General features: G+C 41.1%; 1 protein-coding gene across 6 annotated transcripts in view; it reads left to right on the plus strand.

Annotated features, from left to right (window-relative positions):
* Nucleotides 1-21,964, plus strand: part of ANTXR1 (ANTXR cell adhesion molecule 1) — a 249,725-nt gene that overhangs the window by 15,398 nt on the left and 212,363 nt on the right. For all 6 annotated transcript variants that reach the window (XM_028496612.1, XM_007126731.4, XM_007126732.4 and 3 more), the window contains exons 2-3: nt 13,427-13,498; nt 17,855-17,926. In XM_028496612.1, coding sequence (XP_028352413.1) covers nt 13,427-13,498; nt 17,855-17,926 — 144 coding nt within the window. The remainder of the gene's footprint in view (nt 1-13,426; nt 13,499-17,854; nt 17,927-21,964) is intronic.

Raw genomic sequence — 21,964 nt, forward strand, 5'->3', positions numbered from 1 at the left:
TGACATCCCCACTCCCAAATTCCCATAATAATTTGTGGAACTTCTCCAGTACTTCTCCCTAACTAAACATTTAACGCTATGAATTGGAATTGTGTCTTTCCTGACCCGTCCACGGGGAGGCAGTGTTGCTCATGTGTTAAGAGCACAGGTTTAAACACCGGGAAAGAGACGTAGGAGAGTAGTGTGGACTAAGAGCATAGACTCTAGGGTTAGAATTTGAATCCCAACCCTACCACTTACTAGCTATGTGTCCTTAAGCAAGTCACTTAATCTCTTTGTGAACTCAGTTTCCTCACCTGTGACAAGGGAGCTAATAGTATTATCACATAGGTTTGTTGTTCTCAGAGCTGAGTCCTGTGCACACATAAGAAGTGCTCATTAAGTGCTAGCTATTATTATTAAATGGCAATGAATGTAAAGTGCTCAGCACAATGCCTGCTGCTTAGTAAGTACTCAATACATGTCGTGGTGTAATTACTAATCTTTATAGATCCTAAAGGACCTACTAGGCATTAAAAACCATTTTGCTGAATCAATACATATTCTCTGTTGTATTTATGCATACTACAAATACACCCAGCAAGAAAGAACTGGGAAAGGTCCTATGCTTTAGCAGAAATAAAGGCACTGGTGACTTTTGGAAGTGCTGTTTCAGGGCACCATAAATGCAGAAATTAAGATTTAATGAGCTGCAGGGCTTACTCTGAGATGAGAAAGGAAAAGAAAGTTTGTTGATGACTTCTGAGAAAGAAGCTGGACATGGACAGTTAGCTTCTCACTGCCTCTACCACCATCATCTGAAACTGCCCCATCCCCCAAAAGAGAAAGTCTTAAGGAGGCATCTGGGGGAAGCATGCATCAGGTCCAACCACTGAGGACAGCAACACTGACATGCAATACACTTGTAAGAAATTACACTAGAAACAAAGCAGATGGGTTGAGTTTGAAGGAGGTCAGCCGGGGTCTACTTTCAACTCTGTTGCCAAGTTAAAAAAACATGTAGAAGAAGATTATGGAGGAACCCCAAGAACAATCCCAAATCTGGAAATGAGTTTGAAGTAAAGAGTGGGACATAAGGGGGATGAGAGGCATCTCCGTAGAGCCCTGCTGCCCTTGTGCATTGGCATCACGCAGAGGCAGCTGCGCTGGACAGTCAAAGGGGAAACCAAGCCCCTAAAGAGAGAGTGCGTGAACACCAGGCATCTTCGTGACAGTGATTCTGTCCAGCATTGCTGAATCTTCCCTGTAGATCTGGGCTTCCAGGGAAATGGCAGAGTTCTGTCTTTGATTATGTGGATGCAACGGGGATCAGGAATGAGCACACTGTGAACTTAGAGTAGACACCAGGCCAAAAAACCCGACATATGGCAAGCTGGAATTGGTGTAACTGTGTCCAAAACAAACCCACAAACCTTGCAAGGATTAGGTTCCTTTGTGAGAAGTGATGAGGAGTTATTCCATTCCCTGCTCTCCCCTAATTGATGGAACAATAACATAAGCTTACTTTAGCCATTAAGATCAACTCCCTTCCCCCAGGTTAAGTTCTTAGAGAAGTTTATAAGTGCGAAGACAATGCCATGTATACATACATATATGTAGTATTGGGGAAGCAAATAGGAGACCCAGTTACACCTTCTCATATTGAAAGATGAAAATAGGGCCTGCAAGATTTTACCAACTGAAAATAAGTGGTGAAAACAAAATTCCTGAGGTGGAAGAACATGTTTATGGAAAGAATTTTCAACAGCAAAAGAGGTCAGTTTTAGTACCATATGTGTTATGATTTCAGTGAAGTTAAATAATAAATTTGTGAAACAGGTGATAAAATATGAAAAGAGAAGAAAAGGGATCTAGAACAGTTAAAGAAATATAAAATAATACGGGAAAGTGTAAAGTTATAAAGTCACCTCAGAAGCAGTAAAGAGCAGAACTGACAATGAAGAAAATAAAGGATGAAGGCATGTTTGAGAAATCCTCATACTTTGAATAGGAAATGAGTTATACAAAAGTGATGAGAGAGAAGATGACAAATAACGAATGACAAAAATAGATATCCAATATATCAGATAATTTGGGTTGCTAAAAAATAGTCCAGAAGAAACATTCAAAGATTTGATAGAAGAGAACTTTCCTGATTAAAAAACAAAAACCTGAAAATGCAGATTGAATAGGCTTATCAAGTAATAATCAAAATTAATTAAAAGAGATGAATACTTAAACATTTCCTGGTGAAAATTTTTAATTTCAAACACAAAAGAAGAATTTTATGAATGGGAGAAGATACAGGTTACCTACAAAGGTTCTGCAACATTAAATGGTGGAGAACTTTGATGGAAAAAGTTATGATCAAAAATGTTACACCTGTCAAGATGTTGCTTACATGTGAAGAAAATAGAAAGACGTGTTCAAATACATATGGATTCTTCTAAAAAGGGGAGTAGGGATAATTTTCTTCAAGAAATTACCCAATGAGTGAATCAAGGCTTAAAAAAACTTTAAAATATAATAGTGATTATACAAAAGAAGTTGCAATGACCATCAAAGCCATTTAAACAAATATATCTCATTAGTATTTTCAGTAAATTTTGAGATATTACATCAACAAATAAGAGCAGTCTGTCATGAGAAAGGAACAGCTGAAAATTAAAAACTTTGGGAGAGAAAATATGCTGTTTCTGAATATTCAAGTTCATTGGAAGCAATGACCACCACACTGAATATTGCAAAAGTAAATTCAGCTCATCAGAGACAGTTTAAGAAACTTTTTTCCAGAACTCAAGCAAAAAGAATACAGAGATTAAAATTATGAGACAAGAGATAAGTAATATAAAGGCTAGGAACATATATACATATATGTATATAGGCTAGGAACATATATATAAATATAAATTCTAGGAAAAGAGAACATAAGAGATGCAATAATAAAAGTTCATTTTCCTGAGCTGAAGAAAGAGTGAAGTCTTCAGATCTAGAGGACTTACCAAATACTCAGCCAAATTAATATGTTTAAAGGATCCAAATGTACACAATCTTAAATAAAAATTTAAAATGTAAGAGTACACAGAAATGTCTACATTCTTCCAAAAAGGAAAATAATAGGCATCTCATCTCCCACAAAATAAAAAACCAAAACTCAGAGTGGCATTAGACTTTTATTTTTTTTAGTCTACAACATTAAATGCTCAAAAAAACCTCAATAAAGTCTTGAGTGAAATGTGATATTTAAATTCCATAACTAGGTTTCCTAAGACATATAAAAATTCAAAATATATACCACCCACATACCCTTATTGAAAAATATCACTTGAAAATATTGACATCAAAATGGACAATGTATTAGAAATAAAGGATACGAAAAAGACATGGTGTACCAGAAACAGAAGTAATGGTCCCAGAAAAGTTAATAAGTCACAATACTGTTATCAATGAGGTTATACAGCAAAATATAAAACTTAAAGAATGGATTCTCAAAAGAGAAAGTGAAAGTAAATTTTTTATGCAGGATAGAAAAAAATTTCTCATATTACATTCACATATAGCCCCAAAAAACTGTCATTTACTTTTATCGAACTCCCAAACTCCTCCTCTTCCTCCCAAGCCTACCTACTCGGTAGTAGGAGGGCTGGAAATCCTTAAATTTTGAACCAAAGTGATAATAAGAGTCCAATGTGGTGATTTTTAAAAACTCCTTTAGGTGAAGTGTTCAGTCTTTGCGATTCTTCCCCTCCTCCCGACCTCCCGAGTAGAATCTAGACACTCGAGAGGGACTGATTTGCCCTTGGGGGTAGGTCCTTTGGTTTTGGACCAAGTTGGTTTCATGGCAAGTCCTATCACATCTTCAAGGAAAAGAAAATTTCAATAAAGTTTAACTCTCCAGAAAATAGAAAAGATGAAGTTTCCCAATTTATTTTAGGAAGCTAGCATATATCTGATACCAATATCTACCAAAGATAACACATATAAAACTTCTGACCAAATTTGAATAAAAACTTTAAATCTGAAATCAAATATCATTAAAACAAAACTAAAAGTACAGTAAAAGAGTAAAAACTTATTCTAGGAATGCAAGAGTGCTTTTATATTTAGGAAATGTATTAAAATAACACATTTAGGGCTTCCCTGGTGGCACAGTGGTTAGGAATCCGCCTGCCAATGCAGGGGACACAGGTTCGTGCCCCGGTCCGGGAAGGTCCCACATGCCATGGAGCAACTAAGCCCATGCGCCACAACTACTGAGCCTGTGCTCTAGAGGCCACCAGCCACAACTACTGAGCCCACGTGCTACAACTACTGAAGCCCATGTGCCTAGAGCGCGTGCTCCGCAACAAGAGACGCCACTGCAATGAGAAGCCCGCGCACCGCAACAAAGAGTAGCCCCTGCTCGCCACAACTAGAGAAAGCTCGCGCGCAGCAGCAAAGACCCAATGCAGCCAAAAATCATAAAATACATAAATTTATTTAAAAAATAATAAATAACACATTTATTTTGAATGCTGAAGATGAAAACCAAATTATTTTCTCAGTAGAATCTGAAAAGACATCTCTCTGAATACTTGTGTTCAAAGGATATAGAGGATATGAATAATAATGGGATTGACTTAATAAATATATTTTGAACCCTATATCCCACAGAGAATAAACTTTCCTTTCAAATACCCATGAAATATTTATTAGGTAGCAAAGAATGCCTCCATATATATCCCAAGGCATAACTTTTTTCCAGTCCACATTCTCAGCAATAAATAACAGGAAATGAATAGTGAAAGTACACTAAAGCTTCAGCTACCAGGAAAAAAAATATAGATTTTTATATTATCTTGTCATGAGGAAGACAAAGTGAGTGTCTCGGACAGAGGTTAGCAAACTATGGCCTGCAGCCTGTTTTTCTAAATAAAATTGTGTTGTCATTTAGTTCATGTTCCGTCAATGGCTGCTTCCGTGCTACAACAGCAGAGTTGAGTAGTGGCCACAGAGACCATATGGCCCACAGAGCCTAAAATATTTACCATTTGGCCCTGTACAGAAAAAGTATGCTGACCCCTGGTCTAAGAAAACATTTACACCCCAATAGAAAATGGGCAAAGGATACCGATGCCAGGGTCAGCTTCATGGGCATGGGACCTGTGTGGTCGCCCAGGGACCTGCACTTAGAAAGGTCCTGCCCTTAGTTTAGTGCTCTGCTGTTGTCATATTGAAATTCTTAATAATTTTTGAACAAGAGGCCCTGTGTTTTCATTTTGCACTGGATCCTACACATTATGTGGCTGGTCCTAACTGATCCACCATGTTTTAAAACAAAGAAAGACAACTAAATTGTAAATATGAAAAAAATCTGTGGCCTATTATTAAATACATTCAAATAAAAGCTATAATGAAAACTCATCTTCATCTATAAAACTTACAGATATTTGAGAAAGAGCTAATCCTGAGTGTGGGTAAGAAAATGAGCACTTCATACCTTGCTCCCGGGAGTTTAATAATCATGACAGTGGGGACTGAGTTACAGTGGCCACTGTTCTCAGGGTAGAAAAAAACGCTCACTATACTCGAGTGTAGAAAAAAATAACTTGAATCTGCTTTGCTTATCTTCAAAAGACCCTCCTGCTGGGTGCAGGTGTAGTGAGGAGAGGAGGCACCTTTCTTCCAGACGGGAAATCCTAGCCCAGTGCAAGAATTTAAACACTCGGTAAATTTCAATCTTTTCAGTCTTGCCCTGCCCCCACTTCTCTCACTCCTATGGCTCTGTGTTTGAGGGGGGCTTATTGGGTCCTTGTGGCCTGCACGTGAAGGGGGCCTCTGAGTCTTCTGGCAGCCACAGTACAATCCCTTGTCTTGTCATGGTCACCTGGTGTTCATCCACCGATCGCATTGGTGGCTTTGACTGGTGGCCCTCCTTTATCACATCTTGGTGTGCGTTTCAATTATGGGAAATACCTTTTGGACAGCTAACCAGTTTTCTGTTCTCGTAACAACAGCAACAACAACAGTTTTGCGTTGAATTTGCACCAGAAGTACCAATACTTGAGGTGAGGAAACGTCTTTAGGCTTTTCCTGGTGCGTGAGTGCGCACGCGCGTTAGAAAAGGCAAATCGGGGCTTCCCTGGTGGCGCAGTGGTTGAGAATCCGCCTGCCGATTCAGGGGAAGCGGGTTCGGAATCAGCCTGCCGATGCAGGGGACACGGGTTCGTGCCCCGGTCCGGGAAGATCCCACATGCCACGGAGCGGCTGGGCCCGTGAGCCATGGCCACTGAGCCTGCGCGTCCAGAGCCTGTGCTCCGCAACAGGAGAGGCCACAACAGTGAGAGGCCCGCGTACCGCAAACAAAAAAAAAAAAAAAAAGAAAAGGCAAATCGGTGGAGGTGAAAGGAGTACATGTTTTGCTCTAATATCTTTTTGATCCTTCACAAGAAAAATACAGTTTACATCTTAACACAGTGTATGTGCATTACTTATACACGTAGTTGACTAAGCGTTTCACGTAGCACGACTTTCTGCTACGGTATGCAATATACCTGATGTTTCTATTCTATTTCATTTTTATTAACTGTTGGCAACATCCCACCAAACTGATTTCCCAGATCACTAATAGGTTGCATTCCACAGCTTGAAAGTCATTGTTGTCATAGCCATCAGTGAGATGGACTAAAGGGGAAATTCCTCACGCATCAGTACGGCGGGGCTGGGGTCTCCAGATGCAGACAGGAGCAGAGTGGGTAGCCCGTCTACTCAAAGGACAGTGCTCAGTGGCTTGGTTTGGGTCTGCACTGGTATCTGACGAAATTGGAGTGGAGGCAAGCGTCGAGGTCAAGCTTTTTGAGCAGGAGGGAGGCTTGGCCATGACCCCAGTCAATCATAGGAGGACAAGGGCTGAAGGTCTGGGCTGGGTTTCGGGCTCCAGCCAGTTAGGGTGCAGGGGAGGCTAGGAGGAAGGAGAGGAGGGCCAAGGAAGAAGCGGGGGAGTGGGGTGGAGGTGAGGAGGGGGGATACAGATGAACATGGGGCCAGAACTAATTGCTGGTCCTGCTTAGTTGCGCCTGAGGCTGCCATACCTTCCCAGGATTAGCTGGGGACCTGGGTGGGTCACTAAGGACATGAATGACTTCAGCCGGGTGGGGCTAAGGAAAAGCAGGACATGAGTTTTATCATTTCCTTACCGCGACTCTGCTCTTCCAGAATTAAAAGACTCCTGGGTGATGGCTCCAACTGCGAGCTCTTTTCTCCCCTTTCGTTTTACCCTAACCCATGTGCAGAGGGTGAGGAGGGACAATTTTAACTCAATTTGGGCCACTTGATTCCTTCTGACTGGTTGTATCTGTGGTTAATGGAAAGAGCATGTGTTTTCTAAGGAGCTTAACCACAGGGAGGTTTGGAAACTCACATAAACACAAAAGAATGTGTTTCAGAAACAAATCAAAATGAGACTCAGGGTTTCTTATTTTGCTCTTACCCTTTGCATATCAAACCCTTGGAAATAACTGAGCAATAATCTGAGGGCCATGCGAGGTTTCACGCAAAACCCCTCACTGGGAACACACAGTGAATGCACTGTCACAAAAGGTATTGACTTCTTATCATGTTCCAGACACTGGAGAGGGCGTAGAAAAACAAAAATAGCTAAGGAACTCTGGAGCTTCTCCCAGTAGTTGCCTTCTCATGGGACTGGTGGCTTTGCCTCTTGATGGTCTGGGGAGCCCTTCTCAAAGCCAAGTCAGGAGGTGGTGTGAAGAGGGGTTGACTCTGATATTGAGTGGACCCGGGTGTATTGATTGAATCTTTAAGCACAGAACTCTGTAGGGCTGTAGGGAAGCAGAATTCCTGGGAGGCTACTTGAATACCAAATTTTGCTGAGATTTATACTTGTGGAACCAAGGCATGAAATCCCAAGAAGAGCCTGAATCCTCCACACCATCTTGATACCCAGTTGGCCCATGGAAATCTTCAGGGGCTAGAATTGCATTTGAGTTAGGATTTAATTGAGTCAAATATCTGGGACATTTCACATCCACTGACTTCTAAAACATGGATATTTCAACTCTTTGACTATAGTTAGTCAGCAATTGTGTGTTAAAAGCAATTAAAAAAAAAAAAACCAAGACAAAACAATCCACAGCAGAGTTCAATGGACTCTTTCCCAGTAATACTTATATATGGGCTAGAAAGGAGTTTTTATTTCCACCCTGGGGCTTTGGTAACAATGGCTGGGTGAGCCATTACTAAAGAGAACATTGGGGCTCCATAGCTGGGATTTTAAGATCAGTAATTCTTAAACAGGTTGGCATGATAAATGAGATATTTTACACATTATAAGGTGGAGAGAAGCTGCCACTTCCCCACCCAACACCCTACTTCTCCTGGCTATGACCAGGAGTCCACTTAGGTCCTCAGGGTTGAAAAGAAGCCAAGGTCTGAACATGGACACACCATCCTGGGTTGATTATTCTGGGAGTAGCTACTAGATCAGATTCCAAACCAGAAAATCAGTTTACAAGGCAAAGTGTGGGTAAGACATGCACGTTTTAACAGAAAGTCCAAGCAAAATTAAGGATCCAGCATATCTATCCCCATGAGAGAAGGGCAGGAGTCTGGTTCAAGTTTTAGTGGGTAGTTTCCAGATCCCCCATGGATGAAGTAGTTAAGAGTTCAGAGTTAGGAGTCCATCTGTGGTCAATGGGTGGTGGTGAGGCAGGGGAGAGGACCACGGCACCAGTCAGGCAAGCCCCTTGCTCCTGGGGACATCCAACATCCTCACCTCCATGCTAAAACCAGAAGCAGCTGCCACGGGACTCTTTCCTTCTCTAAGAGGTGATTTGATCTTGGGGTAGGACAGAACGTGCACGTGTGGGTTAAGAAGCTCAGTCATGAGGACTATAGAAGGATTCCAAGGTGCAGGTCTACATAACCCCATATTCCTCTGCCACTTTCGTAGCTGAGGCCCCTTGGGGTCCCATGGTAACCCAAGAAAAGACGAAACCAGTTTTGTTCCCAGAATCTTAGAAGGTTATGTTTACCCTCAGTGCTTGAGGGAATAGGCTATGTACATCTCAAGCGTATCACAAAGAGGGTATATTTTGGTCCAGGCTTATATAATTGTGTAAAGAATGGTCATGTGTAAATATGAAACAACAAACATCAACAGTAACAGGACAATTATTAGTAGAGGTGGGATGGGAGAAGCGAACCTGTCAATATCTCCTTCCCTCTCATTTTATCTTAAGGACCTCATTTTATTTTCTTCCTGAGAAAATAGAGCACCTGTCAATTGGCAAGAAAGTGTTCCAGATAGCTTTAGACTTTTCTGAACACTCCAGGATATTTCTTGGATCTTTCCCTATATCTAGCATCAAGAAATCAGATGAATACCAATATTGTCTAAATTTTACATGTCAGTCAGACAGAAGAATAGTGAAAATGAAATGTTTTAAGCCAAAAGAAAATGTAAATTAACATTGGGTGACCCTTTTTAATAAGTAAAGGAACGCAAATGATTTGTGGCCAATCCTTGAAAACAAAGAAATAAACTCAAAAAGGATTTACTCGAAACCCCTGCTCCTTTAGCAGACAGCCAAAAACAGACCCCCAATTCTAGTTCAAGTCCCTGTTTCACCTATACTTTACCTCCCCTCCCAGTTTAATTCCCTCACTATAGGACTTCTCTACCAATGGGAAAATCAAACCTGGAATAGAGGAGCTGTGGAGATTCCTCTCTAATCATAGGTGTCTTACCCTACCCCTCAGGAACCAAAATTTCACATAGTACTTGTTTGGGTGATATGGACCAAAACACAGCCTTGTATTTCAGAAGTGGGCACAGACAATCAGTGTTCAAGGAAATCTCTTGATTCCAGTGGAAAGGAGTTGTAGAATTATAACTGGTCTAGCAGTCACATAGTGCCTCTTCTGAAGCACATATACAGCATTGGACCAGATCTGCCAGACCCTCACTAGGATCCCCAGGACCAGAGCATCTACCCCATAGCTGAAGAAGAGGAGCCAGGACCAGTCTTTGAGATTTGAAATATACAACGGAAGCTTGTCCAGGAGGATGGCTGGGATTCTAATAAAAGGCTTTTCAAAGCTTTAAAAGCGCAGGGCTGGGATATGCTGTTCTGGTGAGCTTTTGGGAGACCCCCAGCTCGCATTAAGCTCAGACGTCTACTGCTGATGATTAGGTAGGCCCATTCACCAAGGAGCTGTGCTCTAGAATCCTTGACCCATCTGGGAAGGCTCCTCAGGTCCACATAGGATCACAGGAATTGGCTGGAGCCGTCTGAGTCTCAGGCCCAGGGTGTTCATCCAAATGAGACCGGAAGAGGTGCTGTCCAGCTGGCAAAAGATCAGGAGGCATCCATGAGCAATAGAGACTTCTCCCCATGCCCTTCTTCCTTCCATCCAACAAACAGGTAGATGCTGGAGAGGCAAATATCCTTAAGACCCGCACAAGGGGAGCTAGAAAAAAAAGTGATTGCAACCCAGTATCAGAGGATGGTGACTGAGAGATGTACACGGTGCCCTGAGAGCTTGGGGCAGGAGCAATGAGCCCCATCTGTGTTGGTCAAAGGCAACAGGCAGAGACCAAGTTGCGTCTTACAGAATGAGTAGGAGTCTGCCAGTGTGGACACTGCGTGTCCCAAGCAGATGGAATGTATAAAGGCTGAGAAACTGGAATAGAAAAGTTTATTGGAAAAGGTTTATTTATTTATTTACTTATTTATTTTCGGTATGCCGGCCTCTCACTGTTGTGGCCTCTCCCGTTGCGGAGCACAGGCCCCGACGCGCAGGCCCAGCGGCCATGGCTCACGGGCCCAGCCGCTCCGCGGCACGTGGGATCTTCCCGGACCGGGGCACGAACCCGCGTCCCTTGCATCGGCAGGCGGACTCTCAACCACTGCGCCACCAGGGAAGCCCGGAAAAGGTTTATTTTTTAATAAAAGAGCCCCTGCCCCCTTCTCTCCCTTATCCTTTTCCCCATCTCCCCAACTCCTCACCCCTCTACCCTGTGGGCTTTATGCTGCTGCCCTCTGAAACTGCTTGCTCTTCCCCAAACAATTGTTTAAAAAAGCTTTTCTATATTTATCAGAAGAGTTGAATGTTTTTTCAAATGCTGACTTAACCATCCTTCAGGGGATTGCCTGTTCTGATCCTTTGTCTATTTTTCTATCGTTTGCCTTGTTAATATTCACTTGTACCAACTATTTACATGTCCTGGACAGTAATCTTTTGCCTTTTTTATTTGTTGCAGACATCTTCTCTCACTCCTTTTCTTTCTTTTTTTTTAATTTTTTTTTTATTTGGCTGTGTCGGGTCTTAGTTGCGGCATGCAGGATCTTTCATTGTGGCTGCGCGGGCTTCTGTCTAGTGGCAGTGCACTAGAGAGGTTCAGTTGCCCCGCGGCTTGTGGGATGTTAGTTCCCCCATGAGGGATCGAACCCACGTCCCCTGTACTGGAAGGCGGATTCTTAACCACTGGGCCACCAGGGAAGTCCCTCTCACTCTCTTCTTGTCTTTGTTTATGGTATCTTTTGTCATCCAGAATTTTAGACCCTTCAGATAGTCAAAATTATTCTTTTCTTAAAAAACAATTCCTACTTTTTGTATCTGGTTGAAGAAACCCTTCACTAACATGATGACATAAAAATCTCCTTCTATAATTCACTCAGTGGATTGAAAGTTGTGTTTTTCCCATTAGGTTTTAATACATCCAGGGTGACATTTGGTATGAGATAGTGATCTGATTGGTTGTTTCCAACTATAAATCCCTTGTCACAGCATCACTTATGGAAGGGTTCATTCTCCCTCCCCAGTTTGAATCACCACTTTCACTGTATAGAGAGACCTCACATACATCGAGGTGTGGGCTCTCCATTTTACTCCATTCCTTCTACTGTTCTGTATCATACACATAGGGCCACTATATGTGATAGGGCAAACTTTCCAACTTTGTTCTTTTTCATTATTGCCTTGATTACTTTTAGAACTGTAAACTTCATTTCATTTTTGGAGTCAGTTTTTGAGTTTAACAAAACTTCCTTTCAGAATTTTTCCTAGAATTGAAGTTATAGATTAACTTGAGGAACATGAGATATCCTTATGATACAGAATCTTTCAGCACATGACCATAACATATTGTATCACTTCTGCTCAGATCAGACAGACATATCATTTCTGGATATGGGGCAGAAGAAAATAAATTTTCCTCATAGAGATGGAATACACTCAACCAGAATGAGAATTCCTAAAGATATTGCATCATGAAAAGGAAGGCCTAAAATCTACTTTGCCCAAATTCATCTTAAATATCTATAAAATAGTCTGAAACAAAGACAAAATAATAGTAACTCTCTAGAAGTTAAAATTAAGATAAATGAGTGCATAAAAAATAAAAGTAATCTGAAAACAGTGGAAAATGTTTGCAGTACAAAATATCAGAGTCAAAGGAGCAAACTCTAACCTCAAGAATTATTAGAATGACAGGCAGAAATGCAAGACTCAGCTGAAACATATCCTTAAGTGAAAGGAAAGAACATCAAAGCTACAGAAGAGTGGGTTAGAATAGAAAAACTTACTATGAAGTCAATGCAACAGACTGAAGTACGAGCAGTATGAAAAATACTTAGAAGCTGAACTGAAGCAGTAGTAAGTCGTATCAGTGAAACAGAAGTCAACCTTGGGAAATAAAGAAGCCCCCTTCCAAATCTAAAATGCTATGATCCCATCTGTCTTAGAGAAAGTTTCCCTCTTTTTTCAGTAAAGTTTGCCCCTTTTTATTAAAGAAAGGCTGTATCATTTTTCTTCTTTTATTTATTAGTATGACTAGTTACATTAGATATCCTTAAATGTTGAACTAGCAATACATTCCTGAAATAAATACCAATTAATTAATTAATATTCTTTTGGATTCCTGCTGGATTCATTTTGCTAATATTTTATTTACAGATTTTTGAATCTGTATTTACCAATGAATTTGGACTCTTCTTTTTTGAGGAGGGGGATTTGTTTATCTTTGTCTATTTGGGCATCTAGTTTGTGCTAATTTCATTTAAATGAATTGTAATCATTTTTCTTCTCTAATCAGAGCAATAATTTAAAGAGCACAAAAATAACTGTTTCTTAAAGATTTGAAGCTAAACTGTAAATCTGGTTGGGCCCAGGGTTTTTTGTTTTCTTTTGTTTTGTTTTGTTTTTAGCGTATGAGTGTGTGGAATGGGGTGGGAAGGAGTAGGAGGTGGAGTGAAGGGAGTTCTTTACCAAAATTTCTCAGAATTCTAACATTAAGTCTAAGCATCCTTTTAAATAATTTCCAAAGTTATGGAAATTTCAGATAATGAGCCCAGTTAGAGGATAGGTCAAAAGTAAAATAATAGACTATATGACACAAGGTAAAGACAAATGAACACCTGATTAAGTCACATCTGTTTTATTTTCCTAGATCAGGAAGTGTGCTGCACCACTGGAATGAAATCTATTACTTCGTGGAACAGTTGGCTCATAAATTCATCAGGTGAGAAACATAATGAGTAGTTCTCTGTCATGAGTAAAACCGCCTGTTTGCTGTTCTACTAATTAATAACCACTTCGGGGATGCTTTTTGACAAAGGTAGACTCTCAGATCGTATAACAGAGACTTGACTTTGTTTTCATCTTTGCCACATATTAGAATAACTTTTGGCTTCGTGTTTTCAAGAGGACCCTGATTTGGTTATAAGACCAACATTTTAACTTTCTCCGTCTCTTGTCAAATAATATCCTTCTAGAAGGATCGTTAACATTTTCTTTCACGGTGCATCATGCTGGGGCAATTGGCTCATTCTGGCTGGACCCATGTGTAGAGGCTGTAGGGTGTAAGATAACCAACTCATCCCAGTTTGCCCAGGACTTTCTCGGTTTTAGCACTGAAAGTTTCACATCTTGGGAACTCTCCTCAGTCCTGGGCAAGCCACCATGGTTGGCCAGCCTGGCTATATGCCTTATCAGGTAGAATCCTCTGAGCATTCTTGACACCACTTTCCAAGGAAGGACAATGCAGTTTTGAACATTGTCACTATACACATTGCAGGGGCCTTGGAGGTCCCACTTTCCAATAAGTATAGACACCCACTAGTAAAAGAAAGGAGGTCGTTTCACCCTCCTTGTGTGCGACCTCCAAAGGACAACACAACTGTGATAGCATTAATGGATATGCTTGAAGCCAGTTGTCAAGGTCTTTGGTGAAATTGTTCTGATCATTGTAAATTTGAAAGCAGCTCCAACCCTGCTTGATGGCCTCTGTAGAGTCTTCCAGCTGATGTGAGTAACCATATACTTCCTCTTTGAATATGTTTTTTTTTTTAATCTCAGAAGACAAGTTGTCCTCTGAAACCAGGGTCATCACAAATGTGTTCCCTGCAAATTCACTTACTGGTCTCAACATGTACCCACCTGCTTGATTGGAGGGAGAGGGTTAAGAGGTGTCCTCTCTGTCATGCTAAAAATTGGCAACTACAGCAGGAAGCATCTACACCCAGATGAAGGGAGAAAACAGAGGCTGGGAGACAGGTGGGAAAAGTAGAGGAAAAGAAGAGAAGCAAATACTTGGATGGTATTAAAAGAAAAGTTAAGAGAATTGTACAAGCTTAGAATTGAAAGGAACAACTTCCCAAGCTATCCTCTGAGGCATTCACTAACCCCCAACTTAAATAGCTCTGGTGAGAAACTGCTGCCTTTTGAGGCAAACAACCCAATAGTTGGATAATTCCAGTTTCCATAAGAGTCTTTTTTGTCATTGACCCATAATGTCCTTTCCTACACTCTCATCCATCTGGAGTGATATAAAACAAATCTGCCTCCAGACACTTGAGAGTATCTGCTATGTCTCTCTTTCCTCTAATGATTTTCTGTTCCCTCTAAAGCAGAGGAGTCTCCTGGAAAAGGCTTTGAAGTTAGGCAGATGTGGATTTTCATCCAAGCTCCGTTGGGCAACCATAGCAATTTACTTACCTTGGTTGAACCCTAGTTTGCATGTGAAAATTATACGAGAAAACGTGTGCAAAGCAACTAGCCCAGCACCTGACTAAGTGTGCAAAGCAACTAGCCCAGCACCTGGCTAAGAGTGAGCACGTGACACTTCTCTTCCCCAGTTCCTTCAGAAACTCCAGACACTTTGCTATTTTAGATTCAAAGACGTTAGAGGTAGGAGTTGGGGGAACTAAGAGAGCACTTAATCCAGTCCTCTTCGTTTTATAGACAAAGAAACTGAGGACCAGAGCAGTTAACATGGCTTAATCTAGACCATGAGGCACTTTCCTTTAATTGTCTCCTCTGGCCCTCTTTGGCTATGGACCCTCCTCAAGGTGTGGCACCAAGACACTACTGCCACACAGACTCCAAGAGGAGGGTCTGTCTTTTGTTGCCTGCTTCAGTCCCAGGACCTACAGTAGTTCCTGACACACGATACCTGCTCAATCAGTAATATAACTTTTCACCATTTTCCTGAAGCCCCCATCCTGAACCTCACACCCATCACTCTCAGCAAAGAACTTCACCTCCTATTTCACCAAGTGCCCAGAGAACAGCAAGCAAGGGATTACCTCCTATTCCAATCCTCCTCTTAAAAGATGGATGCATGCCCTTCCCATCGTCTCTGAGATTCAAGTATCCCTCCTCTTTAAAGCCTGTCCTTCCATTTTAGTCCATTTTTCCCCATTGTCTCCAGTATCTCCCAGGTCTTTGTTTCTCTCTTGTATTTTTCTCTGGCTCCATTTCCACTATCAATAGACATAACCTCATCTGAAAAAAAACAATGAATTTCCTGATCATGTCTTCCTATAGATGCCACCTTAATCTTTACCAGTTTCTCACTCAAATATCTTTAAAGACTCACCATCTCCATATCCTTACTTCTCATTCATTCTTTAACCCACTCCCATCTGGCCTTCATCCCCACCCTGGGCCTGCTTGCTCTCACCAAATTCCCTAAGTGATGCCCTAGAGAACAAATCCATTGAGAGCCATGCAGTGCTTGTTCTGCTGGATGGAGGAGCTTCACTGGATTCAGATTTATCTCTCCTTAAAATTCTCTCCTCCGCTGGCTTCAGGCTCTCCTTTCATCCCCTGCCCGGAGCCAGGCCTTTAAATGTTGGTTTTGGTCCTGGTTTGGCTCCCTTCCCTTCTCCCTGCTGATACTCTGAACAATTTTACTCACATCAGTATGCTGAGAACTCCCAAATTATATCTCCAGCCCAGATTCATATACCAATTACCCCTTGGAGACCTACATTTCCTGCATTTCAAATTCATTCTTTCCAGAGCTTAACTCTATATAAGGGAGGCAGTATAACATAGTGGCTAAGAGCCCAAGTTCTAGAATCAGAATGCTTGGTTTTAAGCCCTAGGTCTACCACTCTCCCACTGTGTGACTTTGGGAAAATTATTTTAGTTTCCTTTCGTGGAAAATAGGAATAATAATAGTAATGATCTCATAAAGTTGTCACAAGTTTAATGAAATAATACATGCAAATCACTTACAGTAGTGCTTGGCACATAGTAAGTACTTGATAAGGTTGGCCATTATTATATTATCATGATAATTATGATTTTTATTATCATTTCTGATGTGGTGTCCTCCTGGCCCAGCACTAGTGAGGTAGTAAAAGGCAGCATGGTGCCGTGGACAGGGAACCCAGGTCTTTTCCAAAAGGCCAATTTCAATTCACCAGGTGTTGCTTGGGCTCCTGCCAAGTATTACACACCATGCTAAAGGGTTTCCGAAGATGCATCAGACATACGGTAATGGATGTAGACTTTATCTTGGATGCATTAGGAGCCATTGGAGGTTTGATAGCAGATGAGTGACAAGATCTGATTTATATTTTAGGAAAATAATCCTGGAAGCAGTGTGAGGAATGAATTGGTGCAAGGAATGATGATAGGCAAGGTCACCAGCTAGGAAACAATGACTATTGTCAGGAAAAGGGGGAAGGTTTGGGGAAACATTTTAGGAAGTGGGAAATATAAGATTTGGAGCCAGGTCAGGTATGGGAGGTTACTGCATCATGAAGAAATAGGTTGATGCTATGAAGCGTGAACCATCTGGCTACTTAGAGAGAGCCCCAAAGGATGGCATTCTAGTGGTGAATCCACTGTAGTCTGACAGTCTATCTTGCAGACTGAAAAACATGTTTGTCCTCAGCTGAGAGTTCATCTATCTCTCAGAGTATGGATTTCACATTGGCAAAGCTCCCAAGTACGCCATATAAAAACCATGCCGATGTATTCATTAATCATGAGAAGTTTAACTACCAAGTAGAATAGATAGTCTTGTGGTCCATCAGCACATGCTTTCCTCATAGGGTAACCTCCTTGGGAAGCCAAATAGAAATGAAAAGTTGATGGTGATCCTACTTTCAGAGTAAAATGAACTGTATAATCTTAATGGCTAATGGCATCAAGCTGCCATTGCCTGAGACACCCTGGTCAGTAGAGGATACACCAGACTACAGTGGAGGCACTATCAAATGTTGTCTGTTGGGATCCTGATTTTTATAGACAGCATGCAAACCAGTCTTCTAGGGGCACACTTCAGACAGAGCAGGGGAAAGTGATGAATCTTAGCTTTCTTACTTGTGACCCACACTCACTGAGTGGTGGTCAAATCAGAAGCAGCCTCCAGGAGGTCAAAGTGGGTCTTCTCTTTGGTCCACAGCTTCAGGTCAGCTGCTGGCTGACTACTTGCAACACCAGCTGTGAAGGTGCCCTTTGGGTTGAAGGTTGGCAGCTCTGGCAGCCGTAATGTAAAGAGAAGAAGAGCGGGGAAGCCTGGAAGGGAATGGCATTCCACAGTCTCTCTTTCTGCCCTAATAGAATTGCTTTTCCTTTCCAGTCCACAGCTAAGAATGTCCTTTATTGTCTTCTCTACTCAAGGAACAACCCTAATGAAGCTAACGGAAGACAGGTAAGGATGTTCCCCATCCCTATCATTACAAAACCCATCTTTTCTTGAGTAGTTCTGATATTTGTGCCCCACTGCCAGCTTTGACCTGGCAGTGATTTTAATTGAATAGTTCTCTCTTTTGACTTATGCCTTGAACTTTGTGCATTGACCCATCTGTTAATTTACTCTGTGATAACTTTGATAGAATTTCCTTATGTCAGTGAAATTTTATAAATGACTAAATCAGGTTAAGGTAAATCTTACCTTTGATTGGTGACTCAGTCTGCTAACTTGGAGCAAAATGTTAGCAAACCAAATTCTTGAGGGAATATATTTTCTCTTATTTAAATTAGATTTCTTTTGTGGATTAAGTGTTCAGAGATATAATAAGTGTGCTATGAGAGAAGTAAGAACTTGAAATATTAGCATCCATAATGACTAAGGCAGCGGATAGAAAGGAAGGGTTTATGGCACTACAAAATTAAAAGAAATTTGAATCAGGTATGGGAAAATGTTGTTGACAGAAAAGGATTAGTTAGGCCTAGCTTAACAAAAACATTAGTTGGGGTTTTACCACTTGCAGATGAAAATTAGCAGTAACAGAGACACGTCATTTATTCACAGTTAGGATGGTATATTGGAGATGACACTTTTCCTGAGTTAATGATGCTTTGTCCACTTTTTTTTTTTTTTTTTTTTTTTTGTGGTATGCGGGCCTCCCTCTGTTGTGGCCTCTCCCGTTGCGGAGCACAGGCTCCGGACGCGCAGGCTCAGCGGCCATGGCTCATGGGCCCAGCCGCTCCGCGGCATGTGGGATCCTCCCAGACCGGGGCGCGAACCCGGTTCCCCTGCATCGGCAGGCGGACGCGCAACCACTGCGCCACCAGGGAAGCCCATGTCCACTTTTTAAAAAGTGGTATGGTCCACATGAGAGAGGCCCCAGGGCGGGGCACACGTGGGACTATTGGCCGACTTATGTGGACATGTTGGGGAAAGGAAGGGAAGGATGGCAAGTACAGGGAGGGCAGGAAGACTTTATTCTGTGCGATTCTTCTAGAAATGAGAATAGGACTAACAGGATGGAGGAAGGTTTTCTGGAATTGGCACTCACACAGCACATACGAGCTAGTCCCCATTTTTTCCATGTCTTTGTTCCCCATCTGTAACAAAAAGAGCACTCTGTACCGTATGGAAGTTTTCAAATCCTGTTACTCCTTCAGCAGTATCTATTATATGCACGCATGCCATGTGAGATGCACTGAAACCCCATTTTAAAAACAAGGGTTTCTTATTCCTTATTAACAGAAGGAGAAACCGAGGACTTGTCATGTTCCTAAGGATACCAAGCAGAATCCACTTTAGATGCAGGCTGCACATTCTTTCCACTCCACCTGCTGTTAAACAGAGACTCATGAAGCCCAAGAAGCCTGTGTGACTTCCCTTCAGTATTGGCCAAGGATTTTTTTTTTTAAAGATCCTCTATACACACATTTATTTGCTACTGAAAACTGAAACAATATCAAATATTTTTTTTACAATTCAACACGCTGTTCTAACAATGCTCTGGCCAAGCCACCCAAAGTTTTCTTTACATTCCTTCCACACAAGCTAATTTGTTTCAAATTCTTGATATTGGGTTTCTTCTTACCGTGGACTTCAGGCTCATAAAACAGGCAATACCTGAGACCTATTAGTGCTTCTTTGTGTCAAATCAAAGTGGAACTAAAGTATATTCAAGTCATTCAAATGCAAGCTACATAGATTCCTTATAAGTTACCTGCATTAAGGTAGAAAAGAGATGCAAGAAAAAAGACATCACAGAACTTATAATACAGGTTATCAAAATATTGGTACACAATCTTTTCCAAGCTGCTTCATAATGATCCTAAAATTACGAGCAAGAAAAATGTGTACAAGAATAAGGTTTATGGCCCATCCAACTGTGTGTCATAATTTCTGTAATATTTATTGTCATAATTTTCTCATAATTATCCTCATAAGGATCTCTATGAAACAGGCAATAACGACAGCTACATCTAAATCTTTTCACTCTTGATCGAGTCTCAACGTCCTTCTACCGTGGTTCTCTTTGAGAGTCAGACAGAGGAAGTCTGACTATTTTTAATATATTGCATCATCCTTTCCATCCTTTCTCTCCGAGCAGTTAACAATGTCCTCACCCTTCTCCTATAGGGTCAAGGATTTTAAGAAGCTCTGAGACAATGTCTCTAGCCTATGGACTACATGCAAGATTCCTAATCTCTCTCAGTCTTTATATATGATAATATCTCAGTCATAATTTGCAGAGATGTCTTTTCTTCAGAGAAAACTCCTTTCTCACCCATTCTTCACATCCTCCTACAACCCAAGGCTGCCTAGTGCTGCTTCATGCTGATTCCACTCGCTCTGCGCCTAAGAGTTTGGCAAGAGACCAAGTTCACACATCCCCTGTGGATATTTTGTGTGTTACTGCTCACAGCCTCTGGGAAGTTGGAGAGGTGGAGGGAAGTCACAGATTTATAAACACTAGTAGAACATCGTGTCTTTCAGACCCATTTTGGTTATGCTAGTTCAAATTAGTCATCTGAATCCTACTTTGAATCTAGTTTTTTGTACCTTAACTTCACTACTCCTAGTATCCCATGCCAAGGAGAAGACTGGGATTGGAATCTCTACTTTGCTGGAAGCAGCATTTAATAATTAAGGGATGAATATGCATCAAACAACAGCCAGAAATACCTTGCTAAAGGCTGAATGATTTGGGATGAGCAGATGCAAACTATGATATATAGAATGGATAAACAACAAGGTCCTACTGTATAGCACAGGGAACTATGGGGGACACGGGTTCGTGCCCCGGTCCGGGAAGATCCCACATACCGCAGAGCGGCTGGGCCCGTGAGCCATGGCCGCTGAGCCTGTGCGTCCGGAGGCTGTGCTCTGCAATGTGAGAGGCCACAACAGTGAGAGGCCCGCGTACCACAAAAAAAAAAAAAAAAAAAGTACATTTGTATTCAGTTCTCGGGATCAGATCCACACAGGGGAAACCATGGGAAGGTTGAAGAAACAGAATGGAAAACAATTATATTGTGTTGAGATGTAGTAGAGGAATTACAGTTAGACTAATGATACCTCTGCCATTTGTGTCTTTTATCTGCTAAGCACTTTACATAGCATTTATTTATTCCCATATAACCATTATTACTTCAATTTCTAATGTGGTCTTTGTGGTCATTTGATTTATTGTTTCATATGTAAAGTGTCATTTTTCACTAACTGCTGTCAAGATTTTTTTCTCTATCTTTAGTTCTCAGCAGTTTGATTATGATGTGTCTGGCACACTTTTTTTTTTTTTCTGTTTGCTTTTTGAGTTTATCCTAATTTGGCTTTGCTGAGCTTCTTGAATCTAGAAATTTATGTCTTTCACCAAATTGTGTGGATCTGTGGCCATTATTTTTCAAATAATTCTTCTGCACTGATCATTTTCCCCTCTCCTTCTGAGACCCCAGTGACACACGTTAGACCTTTTGATGTTATTCCACATGTCCCTGAAGTTCTGTTCAATTTTTTTTTTTGCAATTTTCGTTCTGTTCTTTATACCAGATCGTTTCTATTGTTCTGTCTTCATGTTAACTGACTCTTTTCCTCTGTCATCTCCATTCTGCTGTTTAGCTCATCTACTGAATTTCTTATTACAGATATTGTGTTTTTCAGTCCTAACATATCTACTTGGTTCTTTTTAAAATTTTTATTTCTCTGCTGAGAACTTCTATCTTTCCATTTAATTCAAGTGTGTTACCTTTACCTCATAGATTATCGTTATTATAACTCCTATTATATAATAACTTCAGTTATTATAACTGATAATTCCAATAGCTCAGGATTGGCATCTTAATTGTCTGCTCTCCTGAGAATGGGTCACATTTTCTAGGTGATTTGTATGTCAAGCAATTTTAGATTATATTCTAAAAGTTGTTAATATCATGTTGTTGAGACTCGAGTTGTATTCAAATCCTATAGAGAATGTTGATTTGTTTGTTTGTTTGCTTTAGTAGGCAA

The sequence above is a fragment of the Physeter macrocephalus genome, chromosome 12 (assembly GCF_002837175.3).
Source record: "Physeter macrocephalus isolate SW-GA chromosome 12, ASM283717v5, whole genome shotgun sequence".
In the NCBI taxonomy this organism is placed as follows: Eukaryota; Metazoa; Chordata; class Mammalia; order Artiodactyla; family Physeteridae; genus Physeter; species Physeter macrocephalus.